This window comes from Watersipora subatra, chromosome 7, assembly GCF_963576615.1.
Source record: "Watersipora subatra chromosome 7, tzWatSuba1.1, whole genome shotgun sequence".
NCBI lineage: Eukaryota > Metazoa > Bryozoa > Gymnolaemata > Cheilostomatida > Watersiporidae > Watersipora > Watersipora subatra.
This window is the reverse complement of record NC_088714.1, coordinates 43,862,101-43,880,206: the sequence shown is the minus strand read 5'-3', so window position 1 is coordinate 43,880,206 and position 18,106 is coordinate 43,862,101. Positions and strand designations below refer to the sequence as shown.

The 18,106-nt window shown below is 36.3% G+C and overlaps 2 protein-coding genes across 4 annotated transcripts in view; one reads left to right on the top strand and one right to left on the bottom strand.

Annotated features, from left to right (window-relative positions):
• The first annotated feature begins 640 nt into the window (after positions 1-640).
• LOC137399298 (zinc finger protein 79-like) lies at positions 641-11,691 on the top strand. 3 transcript variants are annotated; one of them, XM_068085347.1, is made up of 5 exons: positions 641-1,650; positions 6,203-6,285; positions 6,839-6,904; positions 9,444-9,500; positions 9,809-11,691. In XM_068085347.1, exons 2-5 carry the CDS (start codon positions 6,258-6,260, stop codon positions 10,546-10,548), a joined length of 891 nt encoding a protein of 296 aa, XP_067941448.1. In that variant the 5' UTR covers positions 641-1,650; positions 6,203-6,257; the 3' UTR covers positions 10,549-11,691. The 3 variants fall into 3 exon arrangements, with proteins under 3 accessions (XP_067941448.1, XP_067941449.1, XP_067941447.1); XM_068085348.1 differs by lacking the exon at positions 641-1,650 and having other exon boundaries at positions 6,197-6,285; positions 9,447-9,500; XM_068085346.1 differs by lacking the exon at positions 641-1,650 and having other exon boundaries at positions 6,197-6,285.
• A 3,172-nt stretch (positions 11,692-14,863) lies between these two features.
• Positions 14,864-18,106, bottom strand: part of LOC137400789 (probable methyltransferase TARBP1) — a 37,726-nt gene continuing 34,483 nt past the window's right edge. Inside the window, exons 22-24 of the mRNA XM_068087127.1 lie at positions 16,724-16,848; positions 15,365-15,501; positions 14,864-15,173 (exon numbers count right to left, since the gene is read on the bottom strand). Coding sequence (XP_067943228.1) covers positions 15,011-15,173; positions 15,365-15,501; positions 16,724-16,848 — 425 coding nt within the window. The 3' untranslated portion in view covers positions 14,864-15,010. The remainder of the gene's footprint in view (positions 15,174-15,364; positions 15,502-16,723; positions 16,849-18,106) is intronic.

Genomic DNA, 18,106 nt, shown 5'->3' with positions numbered 1-18,106 from the left:
GGGTGACTTAAAGTAATTCAAGATTGCACCAAGCGCAGAGTTACAATTCTAGGCACTGCACAACTCTAAAGAGCCCTTTGCAAATCAGTAAACCAGTAGTTGTTAGAGATCCAGGTAAACGACCCATTGATAGACCAGTAATAGCAATGCATTGGGGTGAAGTGGTGGTGCATGGAGACTCTCAAAGGCTGTTGTGTTGCAACCAATTACATGTTAGAGGGTATCCATTACAAACATTTGAATCCAAGACATCGCACCTCATGGGTCAGCAGCGGGTGTGCTTGCACCAGACTCAAAGAGAGATGGTGTGCTTGCGCCTTCTTCTAAAATGCTGGTGTGCAAAAGCCAGGTGTACCGGCATTTGATGCTGATGAGTCTGCGCAAAATAACTCAGTTGTGCCGATGTTTTCTCTAGATGTTTCGGAGCACACTAGTCTACTTGTAACTGTACCATCAGAGCATGAGTATATGGGTGTGCTTGCACCTGATAATTGATCTTAAGGAGCAACGTCTTCAACCTGGTGTATTTGGTATGCAACAAAAACGATACCACCGAAGTAAGCTTCCTCTTAATTTCTAAGAATGAGGCTAAAAACAAGGTAAAAATTCTTAACTTGTGAAAGGATTCAATTTATAAAACTCTCTTGGATGAAGACATATTTGGCTGAAAACTCGATTGTGTCGGGTGTATAATATCCGTAATGGACAACTATCGTCCAACCGTCATTTGGGTAGGGTGATTGCATGCATTTCATTTTATTTAACACTCACAGATTCAAGGGCACCCTTATTTATGTACCTATTAGACTGGCCTGGTCCACTAGATTCCATAAAACAAACCTAAAAAGAGAGTGTGTGTTGCTAAGTCGTAACATCACAACGTCAAGCGAGATGTTTGTCCATTTTGATGACAAACTTAGCTTGAATGGTATCTCAGTAGTCCTATGCACCATTGATGTAATGGGTTTTAGATACATAGTAAAATCACTTGGCCTTTTTATTTCCACATCACACCATTTTTAAAAGGAGGAGGTGGAGGACTTCGTACTTAATGAGGGATTTTCAACTGATAAATTAAATCTAGAGTATTTGATCGTACAGCAGTGGGCTCGGAAAATTCATCAAGTAAACAGATACAATAAAACCTGGGCTAAATATAACATTCTAAGCAGAAGATAGAGTGTGCTTGCACTCTTAACATATGAACTGTTACTTACTGCTGCCCAAAGTGTGCTGACTCTTACTATAAGCACTGTTCTTTAACGTTAATATTTTCTACATCAATGAAGGAGTGATATTAAGAGTCTATTCTATGTTCTACTAATAAAGACTAACATGAGTTTAAAGCTCAGCTAATGATTTTGGTGTGTGGGCCATGTTACCAGGGTGGACATTGCAATGTGTTAGTGTAATTGCATTTAATGATCAAAATACTATCGATGAGCTTTGGCTCATAGACAGAGGTCTGCTCTGTTTGTTGATGAATTGCAGTGCTGAAGCTTAGAAGAGAGATGTAGGGACTGGCGACAACCAAAAGTAGAGGTCAGGAATGTAAAGGCAAAGACCAGGGCTCTTACACTCTGGTTCTGGTGATAGCTCGATGGGTCTTGACGAAGCCCAAACCTGATCTAATCTATACCTGCTCATCAGGTAACACTGTTATGTGTTCAGGGAGAACCTATATTATGCATAACAAACTTAAATCCACACACAACATCAGTGTTGAAATTGCTTTGCCAACTTATTTTATTCTGAACATGTTTAGTTGTGAACTTTTGCTTATATTGTGTGAACTATTTTGATTATTACTGGTTCAGCCACTAATAAAAGCGTTAAGCTATGGTAAGCGATACTGATATTCACCGTTAAAAAATACTTCTTTGTTATATAAGTCAAACAATTACAATACACAACTAACCAATTCTAAAACAATAATATTAATGACAAAGTGTTAAAACAGCCAATGAATGTTACACATTTACTCGAATGGTCGTCCAATTTCATTTACTCGGCCCCGTATGGCTGTGAGCCTTGACAGTCAAGTGATAGTCATAGCAGTTTTTAGATACAGAAGCTCAACTGATGGTGGAAGCAGAGGCTCTAAAGGCCGTGAAAAGATCCTCAGCCGGCAGATTGGAAGAGAACCCCCACAGGCCCTTTGGAAAGAGACTGAATCATTGGAGCTCTTTTCTATTATACATGTAGATATCTAGCATGTGGGGAAGCAGGCCTGTAAAGAGTAGGTTGAGTGTCAAGGTCAATCAGCTGATTTGTCTCCAGTGTCTCTTTGGTGGTTCTCTGGCAGGGCGATTGCCTCATCTTATGAGATGGATGCCTTTCACTTTGGAGTTTCTAATTTGGCTGTGGTTGCGTTTCTAATTACAAGATATTTTGTTGTTTGTGCATATTGTAAGTATATCTTGTGGTCTGCTTTTACTCCCTGTTTGATTATATCAGCTTGGCTATCTTGTTTTGGAGATATTTCATACAACAACACTTGTTAATACATTAACTAATACGACGCACTTTCCACTTTATGGGATCGCATACGTATCCACATCTCGTCTATATATAATATACTGCACAACTTAGCTTCAGTGAAGTACGATCAATGTACAAGCTCGATATATAGGCAACTAGAAAAAGCCATCAGAAAAGGTTTTGATGGCATTCGCAACAATAAATGTTAATAGATTCGACAATGTTGCTGCGCATGCCAACACATTGGTCGTTTGGGTAATCACACGCCACGCAAAGAACAACTCTGCGTCCTCGGTAGTTCCTTTGCTGAATGCATAGACTGCGTAGCCGATCGCTAGCTGGGGTAGGTGTATACACCGCGCTCTACCACTGACCCAAAAACATTTACTAGCTCGACCTTAACCTAAGATGCCTCCAAATCAACCCATTCAGTTTGTCTCCTCATTTTGAAGGTTGTGTTGATCGGCCAACGTCTTACGTGTTCAGTTAACCATCGATTACATTGTCAATTACTTACACCAATGATATACAGCCCCCCATTGGGGGCTGTATATCATTGCTTACACTAAAATACGTATATCAGCAGTTTGTTATTGCAACTATAAAATGTAGCACGGACTAATGGTGAACTTAGTAGACAATTAACAGCAAAGTTTGGGGCAAGATCCAATTTGCTGAAATTGTTTTGAAACCTTGCTGTGGCTATCCAGAGCGTTGCCCTGCATGAGAATTTTATTTTGACGACATATTAACAGCGTACATTAAAAGAGCAAATTATGAAATGCATAATAAATACTATTAGGCAGACATAGTCCTGAATTGCATGCAAGATGCTCATTCATATTGCCTAAGAAGCCTAACAAATGATCCCTCAAGAACCAAAAAGCATCACACGAAGTAGCTAAGTGCATCTTTCAAATGTTGCCGAATATAATTTATAGATGTTTATATTAGGCAAAGGGCTTCACTCGATCTCTGCATTTGTCTCTGAAACTATTTATATGCAGTGCCACATGAGAACCTAATAGAAAATTTATCAATAATGATACACAGTTTTATTTTCTAAATAATTCTACTTGTTGTCAATTGTACAGTTGTTGATGTCTTCTCACATCACAAAGTTAGGTAATGTCTGTGCACGCAATTTTAGCTTTGGTTTGGCGCCGCACAGATATGTATAGGCATATAGATATATCTATATAAATCTTTAAGTTGGTCATTGTCTATTATCACCTGTTCAGATGTTTGCCTGTCTAGTGATAGCTACGAAAATATTGGAATGAAAAGCTTGCTTCATGATAGATTTGAACTCACAGTGGTTGTAACTGCAAGTTTCAAACCACACATTTAACCACTGAGCCAATCAGTCCTTAGCATTCCATCACTCTTATTATATACTGTATACCGTGTGCACATGCTAAATGTGCACTTTTGATTATTAACTAATATTACCTTTTGCATTCGTTATGTTTTGAAACTGTTTAAAAACTAATTTTTTGCTACTAATAATTATTTTTTAATTTGTAATTTTTAAATGTGCCATTTCAATTTTAAATGTGCCATTACACTTCTAATTTTTGTTTTTCGTAAGGTTCGATTGCTAAATCAGTAAATGCTAATTTTTTTCACGCGGACAATGGTATTATCTCGAGTAGGAATAGCCTGTACATTCTCTCTCTATTTGGTCAGACAAATTACTAAACAGACATTCCGATATGTCATTTTTACATTTGTGCCAGTATCGAGAGGTACCAGTGTCGTCGTATTAAAAGTTTTAGTGGATAGCTTCTGCTGGAACAGTAACCTTTTTTATACACACACACACTTTTATGCACGAGTTGTTACTATTAATCTAACATATTCAGGATTTTTATTTTGTTTTCTCAGTTCGCATTAATTGTATCATTATTAAATCATCTTTTATTGTAATCGTAGCAAAACAGACTTAATTTAGTTAATACTTGCTAATTATTTAACATTTACATCTAAACACTTTTATAGTTGTTCTTGCTCAGCAGTTTTTGCTCGGCAAAAAGTCTATCATGTTGGCGTTATGTTTTATTGTTGTAAGGTGCGAATGCTGTATCTGCCTTGACCATCATACTGTCTGTGCTGTTATACATGTAAATTTTACTGATAATAAATTTTATTAACACAACCACATTATTGCTAAGCTGTTTGTATATACCATGTCTAAACACAGGTTATAGGCGAAGAACTGGTGAGCCATGATTAGTGTTTTAAGTATGTAGAAGTCTCCATTCAATAAATGCTGGCGATAACTCAGCAGTGCAATAGCAAAATATCTCGTTAAAATTTCTTGAAAGATGCAAAATCTTTTGATACTGCCAGTTTGAAGAATTTCAGTTTGTCTTGCAATGTCAATTTGATTATCAGTTCTCTGTACAAAAATAGGACAACTCCAATTTGAGTGGTTTGAGACTGATGCATTGTAGACTAGCTGTAAAACACATTGCAGATTTCCGTTGTTCTCCCCAACATTTTTGACATGTATGACTGCATATGTGCATACATAGTCTGATCAGCGCAACAGTTTCAGTAGACTGCATCTTTGAAGTTGTTTTACAGTATGAAAGACCACTCTCAATAAACCTCTTGCTGTACGTGATACTGTTCCCGTGGACGGGTAATACTGTCAGTTTGAAGAACTTTAGTTTGCCTAGCAATTTCAATTTCATTATCAGTTCTCTGTACAAAATCAGGACAACTCCAATTTGAGTGGTTTGAGACTGATGCATGTAGACTAGCTGTAAAACACATTGCAGATTTCCATAGTTCTTTCCAACATTGTTGACATGTATGACTGTATATGTGTATGCATAGTCTGATCAGCGCAACAATTTCTGTAGACAGCATATTTGGAGTTGTTTGACAGTATGAAAGACAACTCTCAATAAACCTCTTTCTGTATACGAATCTGTTCCCGTGAACGGGTTATGCAGGTAGTGTATATATATTCGCAGACATATGTATTACCTTTTCACGCGGACATTTGTACTTTCTCTGTAGGAAGAGCCTCAACATTCTCTCTCCGTTCGGTCAGATGGAGACAGTACGATATCTCATTTTAGAAACCCATGTATATATACTATCCGAATGCCATATGCCGGGCATATACAACCTGAATACAAACCAAATGCCCGTGCAACATCAGGCATTTGGCTAGTATATATATATATATACTAACCGAATTCCTGACATTGCGGGGGTATCAAAAATAGCTTATAAACAGTGGCAGGTAATGTAGTTGCCATTGGCTAATTTGAGTAAGCTAATATACATATTGCTAAACGTACTAATAAAAGCCATGAGAGCAAGCTGTCGTAACGTTGCCGTTGCGTGTAACCCAGACTCACTATGCGTATTTTAACCCATATAATGATTATCTGCCCAATGAATTCATTGTATCCTGTGTAGCTTAATACGTTAGCTTGTCGCTCTGGGACCGGTAGGTTATGAGATCAAATCCTCTGCAATGCGGATTATTCATTGTTAGATTTTAATTGCTATAACTGAACACAGCGTTTCATTGAAGACAAAAAGTTGAACACTGAAATATACATATACACATGTTCATGTATGATATAGTCATTTGAAAATTACAACAGAATAGAGATGTTTATTTTGTTTTCAGGTGACTTGAAATATAGTTACAAGTTTAAAATAGTCTTAGCCCAAATCATGAATACCATTATTGTAGATACTTTGGACTTGATGTAGATGATGACTCGGCAGATAGTAGCATCTTGAGGATAATGAATGTCATTTCTGGTGAACTTTGTGGTATGAATTAGCAATTCATTTTAGTAAATTGTCATCAGACTTTCCACAGAAAGGTTGGCTGGTTACAACAGTAATCACCCAACCTTTTTACAAAAATTCAGATTTAGGACAAGTTCACGAGCACTGGCCAACAGAAGCATTCTATTTACTACTCTAATTTTTTTACTACTGAACTAAACATAGGGATAACGTCAGTTTTTAGCTTACTGAAAATAGTTTATCAAAAAAAGTAAGAATAGGCTCACATGGTACACGCTTACAATGTCCTGCTCTCATACTTGACAAATAACATAAGGAAAAACGTTGATGTGATTTGTTACATACCCTTTCAAGATCTCCTTCATGTTAGCTTTGGCATTGTTACATTCAACTCTGAGAATGACTGCTGTGAAATTTTTAAGGCACCATAATCAGCCTGCTACTGTAAATTCTCTTAGTGCCATACATTTTTGTTGTTGTGTCAAACAATAGGAAGCAACTTTTTCATTTGGTATTGATCGTCTTTTAATTTTTTTGTCGCATTTGTTCACCATGTCATGCTTTTGTTTCCCAGAAAAAGTGACCATAAAGAAGGAAGTGAACGTTAATGACGATGCTCCTATGAGCACCAACTCTACAAGTAAGCGTTCATACACTTACAAACATTCTTACAAACACTTGCAAACATTCCCACACACATATATATATCATTATATATATTTCTCAAAATATGTCTGTCTGTTATTCCTGCTATAATGCACGCTGATTATTTTACTGATGTAGCCATGCGTTACGATGACCCTGTTAAAAATATTTTTCGTAAGGTTCAATTGCTATATCCGCGGTCAAGGCCAATTCTTTTCACGCGGACAATTGTGTTATCTCCGTAAGAAGAGCCTCGACATTTTCTCACCGTTCGGTCAGACAAATACAGTACGATATCTCATTTTTACATTTGTACTAGTATCGAGAGGTATCACTATCGTCGTATTCAAAGTTTTGATGGATAGCTTCTGCTGGAACAGTAACCTTTTTTATACACACACTTCTATGCAAGAAGTGCTATTATTAATTCAACATATTCAAGATCTTTATTTTGCTTTCTCAGTTCGTATTAATTGTATCATTACCGAATCATCTTTTATTGTAATCGTAGTGAAACAGACTTAATTTAGCTATTACTCGCTAATTATTTCACATTAACATTTAAACTTTTTATAGTTGTTTTACTTTTATTTAATTTCTTTGACTTGCACAAGACATTTTTTCCATGACAGGAAGTTTGAATGTTACAGTTGTTTGACGAAGTTTAAAAACCTTTACAGTTGTTGTTATTTTTTCTCTTAATTTATTTAAACTACACAAAACACTTTTCTCATGATATGAAGTTTGAAAGCTAGAATAGCAAATGTTGGTATATGTTAAATACAATTAAATTTTCTGTCCAACGACTTTTTTATTACCCTGGCAACGTCGGGCATTCAACTAGTATATATAAGTGTATACATATGCAGTATACATATATATACTAGCTGAATGCCCAGCGTTATATATATACATATATATATATGTGCATATATATATACGTATATATATATATATACACACATATATATGTTTGTGTATATATATATGTATATATATACACATATGTGTGTGTGTGTATATATATATATATATGTGTATATATATATGTATATATATATGTATATATATGCATATGTATATATATACATATATATACACATATATATGTGCATATATATATGCATATGTACATATATATATACATATAATAATATATATAATATACACTAAATTAATGCCTGGCGTTGCTTAGGTAATAAAAAGGTCGTAACGCAAAAATTTAATTTTATTTAACAAATAACAGCAGTTACTATTTTAACTTGTAAGCTTCATATCATGAACAAAGTGTTTTGTGTAGTTGAAATGAGTTAACAGAAAAATAAAACAACTGTAAAGGTGTTTAAATATAAAAGTGAAATAATTAGCCAGTAATGGCTAAATAAAGTCTGTTTTGCTATGGTTACAAAAAAAGATTTAGTAATAATTAATACAAACTGAGAAAACAAACATAATACAAATAATGACTTTGTTAAATTAATAATAACAATCAGTGCATAGAAGTGTGTCTATATAAAAAAGGTTACTATGCAGTAACAGTGTATTTAGTGGTTGTGATCTGCAATAAAATGTAACATTACAATGCAGATGTACACTATATGCAGTGCATACCGTGGGGAGTTCTTACCTTCGAGGCAGACGTATAACATAGACTTTGAATTTAACTTAAATGAATTTAGCTTACTAAACACACACTTGAAGCTAAGTTTTAGTCTGTATTTTACTAAACTTCAACTTTGTCATCGGCTAAAATTTCATCAACTATGTTTTTCAATTTCATTTTCACTATAACGAGAATAATGCTGAACTGAGATAAAGAGCGAGCATCATATTTTTTTAGGTATTGTGAGATGGATTTTGGCGAATAGCATATCGGTATATTTGTTATTTCGACGTAATCAGCACACAAACTGCCAAATTTTAATTTCGATGGAATTTTTTGTTGATATCGTATTGCGGAAAAAGTCGAAACAATTTTCGTCTTCGTATGGCGAGGACGAAAAACACCATGTTTACTTTGTAAGGTGGAAAAATCGTTGTACAGTGGCATCGGTACTCCGAGGGCACACTGCATTAATTAATAATAATAAATGCACATTTAGCGTGTGCAATCGCGAAAAGGCTATACAGTATATGGTAAGAGCGATGGGATGGACAAGACCAGCTTAGCCTTGTGATTACATGCGCTTGACAGTAGACTTGCGATTTGAAGGTCACGGGTGCAAATCCAAGATGAAGGTGATTTTTTGTTGCTTATACTTTATCATTTTAACACACAAGCACCGAGATTTATATATATAACTAACATCATTACAGTATTAAAAAATATATATCAACAAAGGGCAGAAATATTAGTTGTAAAGAATTTAGATTTGATAATGCAGAAATAACTTGTGTACTTTTGGCGTGCTTTCTGGTACCTGTTCTATTAGTGGACCTTACAAACGTAGTCCTTGGCAATGAAACATAATATTTTTGCTTGGTTCTGATGGCTGTATTCATTCTGTCATCTTTGCAGTTTTATCTATTTTTAGCAGCAGTAATAACTGAACTAGAGTCTGATGATGTTTCTTTGGATCCTCACCGGAGAGGTTCGCATTCTCCCTCCCTGTCTGATACAAACTATGGAAAGATTTATGGTTACTCAAGGAAGCATGTGCAATATAGTCACTATCTTTTCATCTCATTGTTCGCATTGCAAATAACCCTGATCCATCAGCTGCCTTGACCTGTAGGTTTAGCTAGTGTAGTTGTCTATTTGTAGTTATCTAACGATAGGGGACAGGGTGAGCTAAATGAAGTTTTAAAGTTAATTCAGCAATACAACTATGAGTCTTGATCATTTTTCCTAAAAGTTCATAACTGTTAGAGTTTTACTGGTGACTGTATTGTCATACAGGGGCTCAAACGACAACCACAGCAAGTGCTTCTCATCATGGAAAGACATGCTCTCCTGTAGAGAAGCCATATGAGTGTGAGATATGCAGTCGTCGTTTCTCATACAGCACTTATCTGAGCAAGCATTTGAAAACTCACTCTGGGGAGAAACCATTTAGATGTGAGATATGTACTCAGCGCTTTGCACACAACTTCTCCCTGAACAACCATATGAGAACTCACACCGGAGAGAAACCGTACGAGTGTGAAATATGTAATCGATGTTTTTCTCACAGCTCTTCTTTGAATAAACATTTGAGAACTCATACCGGCGAAAAACCGTTTCGATGTGAAGTATGTGATCTGTGCTTTTCGCAAAACTTTTCGTTGAGCAACCATATGAGAACACATACCGGAGAGAAACCGTATGAGTGTGAGATATGTAACCGTAGCTTTTCACAGAGAACTGCTTTGAACAGTCATTTACGAACTCATACCGGAGACAAACCATATCGTTGTGGGATATGCAACAAAGGTTTTGCTCAAAGTAGTGGATTGAATTATCATTTGAGAACTCACACTGGAAAAAAACCATATCAATGCGAGACATGCAGCCAAAGCTTTTCACAGAGAACTTCTTTGAAAATTCATATAAGAACTCATACCGGGGTGAAGCCATACCAGTGTGAGATGTGTAGTAAATGTTTTGCTCAAAGCAGTGGTTTGAACTACCATTTAAAAACTCATAATAAAAAGCTATGATGAAATTAAAACACTTCAGAGAGGTCATGCTGCCACCAAACCATTACAGCAGTACAAGTTTTACGCAACGACCGACACCAAATAAGTCAGCAGAAGAGATGAAGTGCATGATGGGTAGTTTGAGGTGGTTGATGTCTAACTAGCAGTTAGTATCGTAGTTGTTTACTAAGTTTTACAGCATGACTAAATATTTTCATCTTTGTAAAATATAGAATAGCAGAGACGTTTAATTCTGGTGTTGAATAATAAGTTCATGTTAAGTTTTACTACTGTATTAGTGTCCTCAATTCTTATCTGGCACTTTTGTACCAAATATTTGGATTGTAAAGAATGTTTTGTTTGTGTACATGATATTGCTTACAATTTAAGAAAACAGCTTTTTGTCAATGATAAAATATTTCTTGATAGAACACCAGTAGCCATATAATCACTTACACTTGGTAAGTGCTTTGAACCATGTAGATATTCATTTCAGTAAGTTTCCATGAAGTGTTGATGCATCAAAGATTGGAGATCTGGTTCGCTGGCGTATGGAAATGGGTTTGTTTGTCAGAAAACGATTAATTGATGAACTGAAGGCATTTCAGTGAGGCGTTTAGTGAACTGGGTCCATCAATATATTATTCGTCTGATCAGGAGTACTCGCCTCTTAGTACGACAGCAACATTAATTCTGTTTACTGTGAGTTCTTTGACCATACATTCATCACGATATCTGTATGTGGGGTTTATTGTGTTTATGACTCTCCCATTCGAGTCTTTAATGTATCACCACTCAACAGAAACCAATTGATTATTATTACTCTATTGCATTGTATTGGAGAGGGGTGAGTCTAGTTTTACATGATTATATATTAGTCGTACTTATCAGCACTATATAATAAAATATAGATCTAGCCATCGCATAAAATTATGTCTTATGGTTATCTTTTCATTAAACTGTTGTTTTACCCGAAGCGGTACTGCACGTTTTTATTTAATGGAGTGGCAGTGGGTTACTTCATACGTTTTTACCTATTATTCAGGCTCCACAGGCAGTAGTGGTAGCAACACTAGTAGTAGCAAACCTAGTTGTTAGCAGAATTGGTTTTACAGAGAATAAAATTGATTCAACCAATTTAATTGGTATGAAAATTTGTTTGAATTAGTCTTCACAGTGACCCCATGTTATTCTAGTGAAGAAGATGTGCGTTTGGAAGTGTAGGCACGTTGAGTTGTGCAATAAGAATTTCAATGGAAGTTCGCATGTTGTGTGTTAACAGTCCGGTTTGTTAAAAAGATGGAATTCTACATCGGAAGTCATAGCAGCACTTTTGTCTCGCTTAGCAGCGTGCTTTCGAAATAAGGACGACTGAAGTGTGGAAAATGCTTAAATGGAACAGCTTGCGCGGCATTTTATTGCACATCACAATTGTTGTTTCCATCTTTTGCGATCATGGGATATTCGATAAAACTTTTTATGCTCAATCAAAACTCACTCGAATTGCGGGTTTGAGCCGTTTCTATTTTGCGGGTGGTGCAAACTTGTGGACTAACCGCATTATAAAAACACAGTGATAGGGAGTCAGATTGATCAACTTGTTGACTGGTTAACAGCCATAAATTGTACTGTGAAACAGAAAACTCATCACCATATGGCTTGGCAGTTGCCAACTCCTTCCGTATTCGCATAAAAATAGTCTGCGATGTCATGTTAAAAGCTTCCCATTGTTAACAAACGAATCACAAATGCATGGATTGATTCCTCTGTGGCTAGCTTTAGTTAGAATATAATATGCGAGTGAGCCAGTAATTGTTATATAACCTGTGTATTTCACCACTGGTCTACTTTATAAGTTAACTAGCTGTGCTACGCTAGCTAAAGTTACTGATAAAAGTAGAAGGGTGGGGGTAGCTGTACTACTCTGCGTTGCTCGGGTAATAAAAAAGTCTAGACAGAAAATTGATTTGTATTTAACATATAACAACATTTACCATTTTAACTTTCAAACTACATATCATGAGAGAAGTGTTTTGTGTAGTTGAAATAAATTAAGAGAAAAATGAAAACAACTGTAAAGATTTTAAAACTTTGGCAAACAATTGTAATTTTCAAGCTATTAGCCTGGCACATTGCCAATGGAAAATTACAGTAAGCTGCTAGGCTTCTAAGGACGGTACTCCATGACATTATGTCTGCATTGTTGTCCAGCTGCGTTATTCTAATAATAGCTATAGCCGGTATGCAGACAGACATGACACACGGACATACTTTGAGAAATATATATATAGATGTGCCTTCCATTTTGGAGCCATCACATCATTCGCTGTTATTAAGTTTTTTGGACTCGCTACTTTTGCACATCAATAGTTGAACTTCAATAAATTTTATTGCGGCAGCATTGCCGTTTCCTCTGTAAAAGGTTTTGACCCTAATATTGTGGCATTAACCATCGAGGAGATGTATCACTCCGATTCGGATTGGATATAAAAATGGAAGCTACTAGCATTGCACTAATCAGCAGACCCATACCAATAAATCATTTTATAATGTCTAAACAAAGTCGTTCATTAGTTAAAATACATGTACACATTTGAACTAGAGTTGTCATATCTTGGCCAAATAAGTTTTAGAAAGTGCAGACTATTGCCAAAAATCTTGTTGTTGATACTAGGAAAGATGTCACTAATTTAGAAATAGTTACGATTAGATTGATCTACAAGTTTTTTATACAAACTGGTGCTGAGAGGTCCTACCAAAGATCTTATGCTTACAAAACTTGATACTTCATGTACTCAATACGAAAAACTTTGAAATTTTTCAAATCCTACTTCCGCAATTGAATCAAAATTACATGCTAAAATAAGTTTGGAAGCTTCTGTTTTTACCCAAAATGCTTCTTCTCAATAGCATTTCTTGCTGAAATTTGACGCGCTGAAATAGGCAACTATTATTTTTATAATCACGAGCGTGCATATAGAAATTAGAGCGATAGAGGCAAAACTTGTTGGAGTGGAATAGAGTTATACTTAGTTTAGGAAGGAGGTTAAAAGGAGCAAAAACAGGCCTGCAGGAGCTGCAAGGCCGAGTCACAAAAAGTCGGTATCGTCTAAGTAGTCTAGGTCAAATTGTTCGTCGTATGATTAGAAGTCTGGGCATAGCTAGATGTAGTTTAGTCAGTTTGAGTCGATTCGCTGCAAATATTAAGTTGGTCCTTGTGTTTGTCATTGTCATTAGTCGGTACTTCGGTAAATGCAAAGTAGGTCGAAGTGAGCAATGGTCAAGGTTTGGCTGTACACTGTCAATATTGTACATGTGATATGTTGTTGCATGTACATCTTCAAAGTGAACATGTTCTGCACTATTTTCTGCCTTGAGATATAAGAAATTGCTGCAACTGAACTCCAGTTCAGTCAGCGTATTTAAAGGTTGATTGGCACCAAAATTCACATCACAGTTATTTGGTATTACTCTGCTGTGTTGTAGGTTCAAAATATGTGGAAATGTTTTTTAGGAATGAAATTTTATAACCTTAGCTGGAGGGGGTGCATATTTTTCTCTGATTCACATGAGGAGCCTGTTGGTTTTCTGTGATGGTTGAAAAATTCTGCAGAAATAGTTTGCGCCATTTGGCTGGAAATATGGGTCACATGATTAGATTACGACTAGATGATTAGACCAAGGTGAAACGAAACTGTAAAGTAGCGAGCATCTATATTTGATAAGGGCTTTCTGGTAGAACCCGAAGTGGTTGTCATAAACTAGTGCTACGAGACATTTTATATGGAGCCTATTATTGGCTTTTCATTTCACGTGAGAACATCACTTGTCAAAACAATAACCATGTCAATTTGAGAACGTCCTCAAAATGAAGGGATTCCAACCTACATCGTTTTCGTGATGGCTGCGATAAACTGTTCGTTTTTGAACTTTTAAGAGCTTGTAATCACATTTCCACATATTTTGAACCTACAACACAACAGAGTAAGACATGGTGAGCCTTTTGATACCCAATAACTAAAATATAAATTTTGTTGCAAGTCTACCTTCAAGGCTATTCTGTAGGTCAAGGTCTACAGGGCAACAGCTAAACTTCCTTTAACCAAGTGATACACGGCTACAGTAGCTCATCAGCAAACAAGCATCAGCTATTGTAGCCTTTCTGAATGTCAAGCAGATTGGCAGTTAGTCATGTGTACCTGAGAAGCTCTCAACAGGCAATGAGTAGCATTTGGGAGATGTATTGCTGCCACCCGCTGCGTGTTAATTGTACTGTTACAGAAACTTAGCCTGCTCACATACAACCTTGATTGTCAACTATAACAAAATCTAAACACCGGCTTTATCTGCTTTTATTACGTGATGAGATAAAATATTTACCGTCGGGGCTATGACAAGAAATTGAAATATTTAGACAACATTTCTGCAAGATAATTTTCTGTGTCACGATTTGATACTTTGCTCTGCTATATAGAAACATGTGTCACTGCGTTGGTTGGTCTAGAAGTCGCTGTTTCCTGTATTCCCATATAAAGAGAGCTCCTCCAACATGCACATTGAGAGACCTGATAACACCTTGTTGTGGAATTTCTACACAGACATCCATGAGTTGCATCAGCTCAACTGGAAGGCCTTGTTTCTCATTGCTGAAATTATACACACATAAAAACCTTTTAGACCAGAATCCATGCATAACTGCATGAACAGTGAGAAAAGTAGTGAGAAACAAAACTATTCTAATTTTGAATATTTCTCGTGAGAATATTACACCAACTGCAGTAACATGACCTTGCCTGACAAACTCACTAATATGCTTGTTATAGGATATGGAACATACCCAAGGAGAATAAGTGTTTTAACAGGCATCTTGTAGTCAGTCAAGCAACGACTCTGTGTTGCTTGCTCGACTCCTACTAGAGTGTACCCTTGCTGCTTCATCGTGGTGAGGTATTCAGGGAGACAATGCCGGCCAACCTGTAATGGTCATAAAGCTCGCAGAATATGTTTATGTCAAAATTAATTATAGTTTTTTCTTGATGGATAGATTTTAAAATGCTGCAAACTTGTCATTTTAATCGATGAGTGCGCAGAGCAATTCATTATATATGTGTGTAAGATGGCAAATTGTCAAATCAGGTGTTTTTATATCTGTAATGCTACAAAAATGTGATATTTATTTTTTAATATTCACATGAGTTTTATAAGAACAAAGCAGTAGTTAAGTTTCGAGATATTGCAACAGCGATATATACTGTATGTGTGGTGAGAGAGCAAAACTCTAGACAATTGAGAGATTAGCCTCTGCTAAGCCTCAGCTTAGCTTACTGCAAGCAGAGGGTGGGTACGTGTTTTTTAAAAGCAAAGTCTATGTGCATGTTTTTAAGAGCGTTGTTATACAAACAATGTCTCTGTGATCTTGGCTGGACACGTCTGAGTTAAATGGCAAGAGAACATCAACGACTAGAGACAAGCCCAGTTGCATAGAACAATTTGAGGTTGAAGGTCTTCCTGTCACCATCAGTGGCCTTTTTAGAAGGTTTACTCCAACCTGCTGTCTGCAGGTCAGGCATTCTAAACCACAACTGCTCTCTCCTCTCTTTTTCTCCCTCTCTCTCTTTATGTTTGTCCACATATTTGTTCAGTAACAAATATTAATCTATCTTATTCTTAGTTCTTCATAAACTTCGAATAACAGAAAACAATGTAGTGAATGTGTTGGCCAAAGCATTAAATGTTTTAGTTATTTGAGTAGATAGATGGCTACACAGCTGTAGCAGGACTTTTTCTCATTTGCCATTGTCAGGTTTATAGCTCATATACAACTGTGTAGAAATATTCCAAATTTTTCGATTGGCTACGATTTCTGTGATTTTCCGAACCATTTTTTAAATCATTAACTTTGCCATTGCCACACCTCAAGCAGGTGTTTGTATAGAAACCTTTAGCAAATTTGCTTGCGCTAAGACAATTTTGTGCTACTAGAAAAGTCTCTTTACGTGTATAGTAAAAGGGATTGATAGCATTGACCTTGAGCACGCAACTTTATCAGCGCAAACACAATTGGCGGGTAATATTTGTCATCTTGAATAAAGCGTCGTGATGAGAACACCAGCAAGATTGAGCAGTTCGTGTAGCAATTCTTCTAGACTCTAGAGGCAGCAGCACAATAATAGCACAAATTAAAATAAGTTCTTACCTGCCTCATAGGCAGCCATTGATGAGCTGTCACTGAAGTCGAGAGGAAATCAGGGGCTTCTAGTAGTTTCAAGCTGCTGACTACCATCTCACAGGCTCCAAATATTTCTGCAGTTCGGCATAAACCTGGATAATGGACAGACGCAGGATACTTTTACATATAATTCAGAAATACACCAATACCTATATAAGAAATACACTAGGACCTACCCTACAGGATGAACTTATTCGCAGAGTTATATTTTGCGAAAAATGCCATTTCATGCATATTCGCGGATTAATTTATTCGCGGCTAAAAACTGTCACTCTCTATGAAAAGCTAACTCTATTGCAAGACGCAATAGAGTTAACCCTACGCATGCGCACATTGCGTGTTTCGGTGTGCGCATACACCGAAATTCAGTATACACCACAGCTTGCAACTACGAGTCGATCATGCTAAGATATAAATTTTTTTATTTGTTTTAGTGTGAGAGAGATTTTTCATCATACACGGAGGCACCATGACTACAAGGGTGGTAGATGTCATTCTTAGAAGATCGCCAATCATTCAGGGAGGTCTTGAAATTAGGTAGAAGTGGCTGCAGCTGCTAACGAGAAGAATATATCTGTTTTAAAAAAGGAACAAAAACGCCTTTACGAGCACAAGTTTTTGGCCAACCGGCAGAACTTTGCAATAGTAAGCCACGAGGAGAGTTCTGATGATAACTTCCTTACCAGTCATGCAGTAGCGATAGAATCGCCTTTAACATCTACCCAAGACAGTGACAGCGATATAGAGCTGCTATCACCAAAATAATGAGTCAGAGAGCACCATTACACGCTAGTATTCACTTATCAAGAGTACCAGTTTAATTGTATTGCTAGACAACCACCATAGGACTAAACTGTTTATATTTACTACATTCATCGTTTGTAAAATTTTATTTGTATTTGAAATATTTTATTTGTACACTCAAGTTTGTAATAAATAATAATATATATACACGAAATAAAATATATAATATAATCATGTTTGTTGCAGCGATATCAAGGAGTTGTTGTCGATGAATGGGTCTAGGTTGACTGGTCGCTTCTCTGCCAATATTCTTGCCTTGATGAATATTACTACTTGTCTCTAGTTTTCGTAATCGGAGTAGGCTGTTTCATTCTCAATCTGCAGTAAACACAAAAAAGAAAACATATTAATAAGTGCAAAAATGTGCTGTGGTGCGGAAGTGCAAAAACAATAGCTGAAGTATTTAATGAAAGCGATCAGTTTTTAAACAAAAGAATTAACTAATGCAGTTAATTATGGAAAAACGTATCTGCACTGCAAATCAAATACATTATACATACCATAATGTCCAGATCAGAATCATGATCGTCCTCAACTTCGGTATTA

Coding starts and splice junctions, on each gene's coding strand:
- LOC137399298 (XM_068085347.1), top strand. CDS start 6,258: ATGAATGTCATTTCTGGTGAACTTTGTG. Junction 6,286..6,838: donor CATTTCTGGTGAACTTTGTG/GTATGAATTAGC, acceptor TTTGTTTCCCAG/AAAAAGTGACCATAAAGAAG. Junction 6,905..9,443: donor TATGAGCACCAACTCTACAA/GTAAGCGTTCAT, acceptor ATCTATTTTTAG/CAGCAGTAATAACTGAACTA.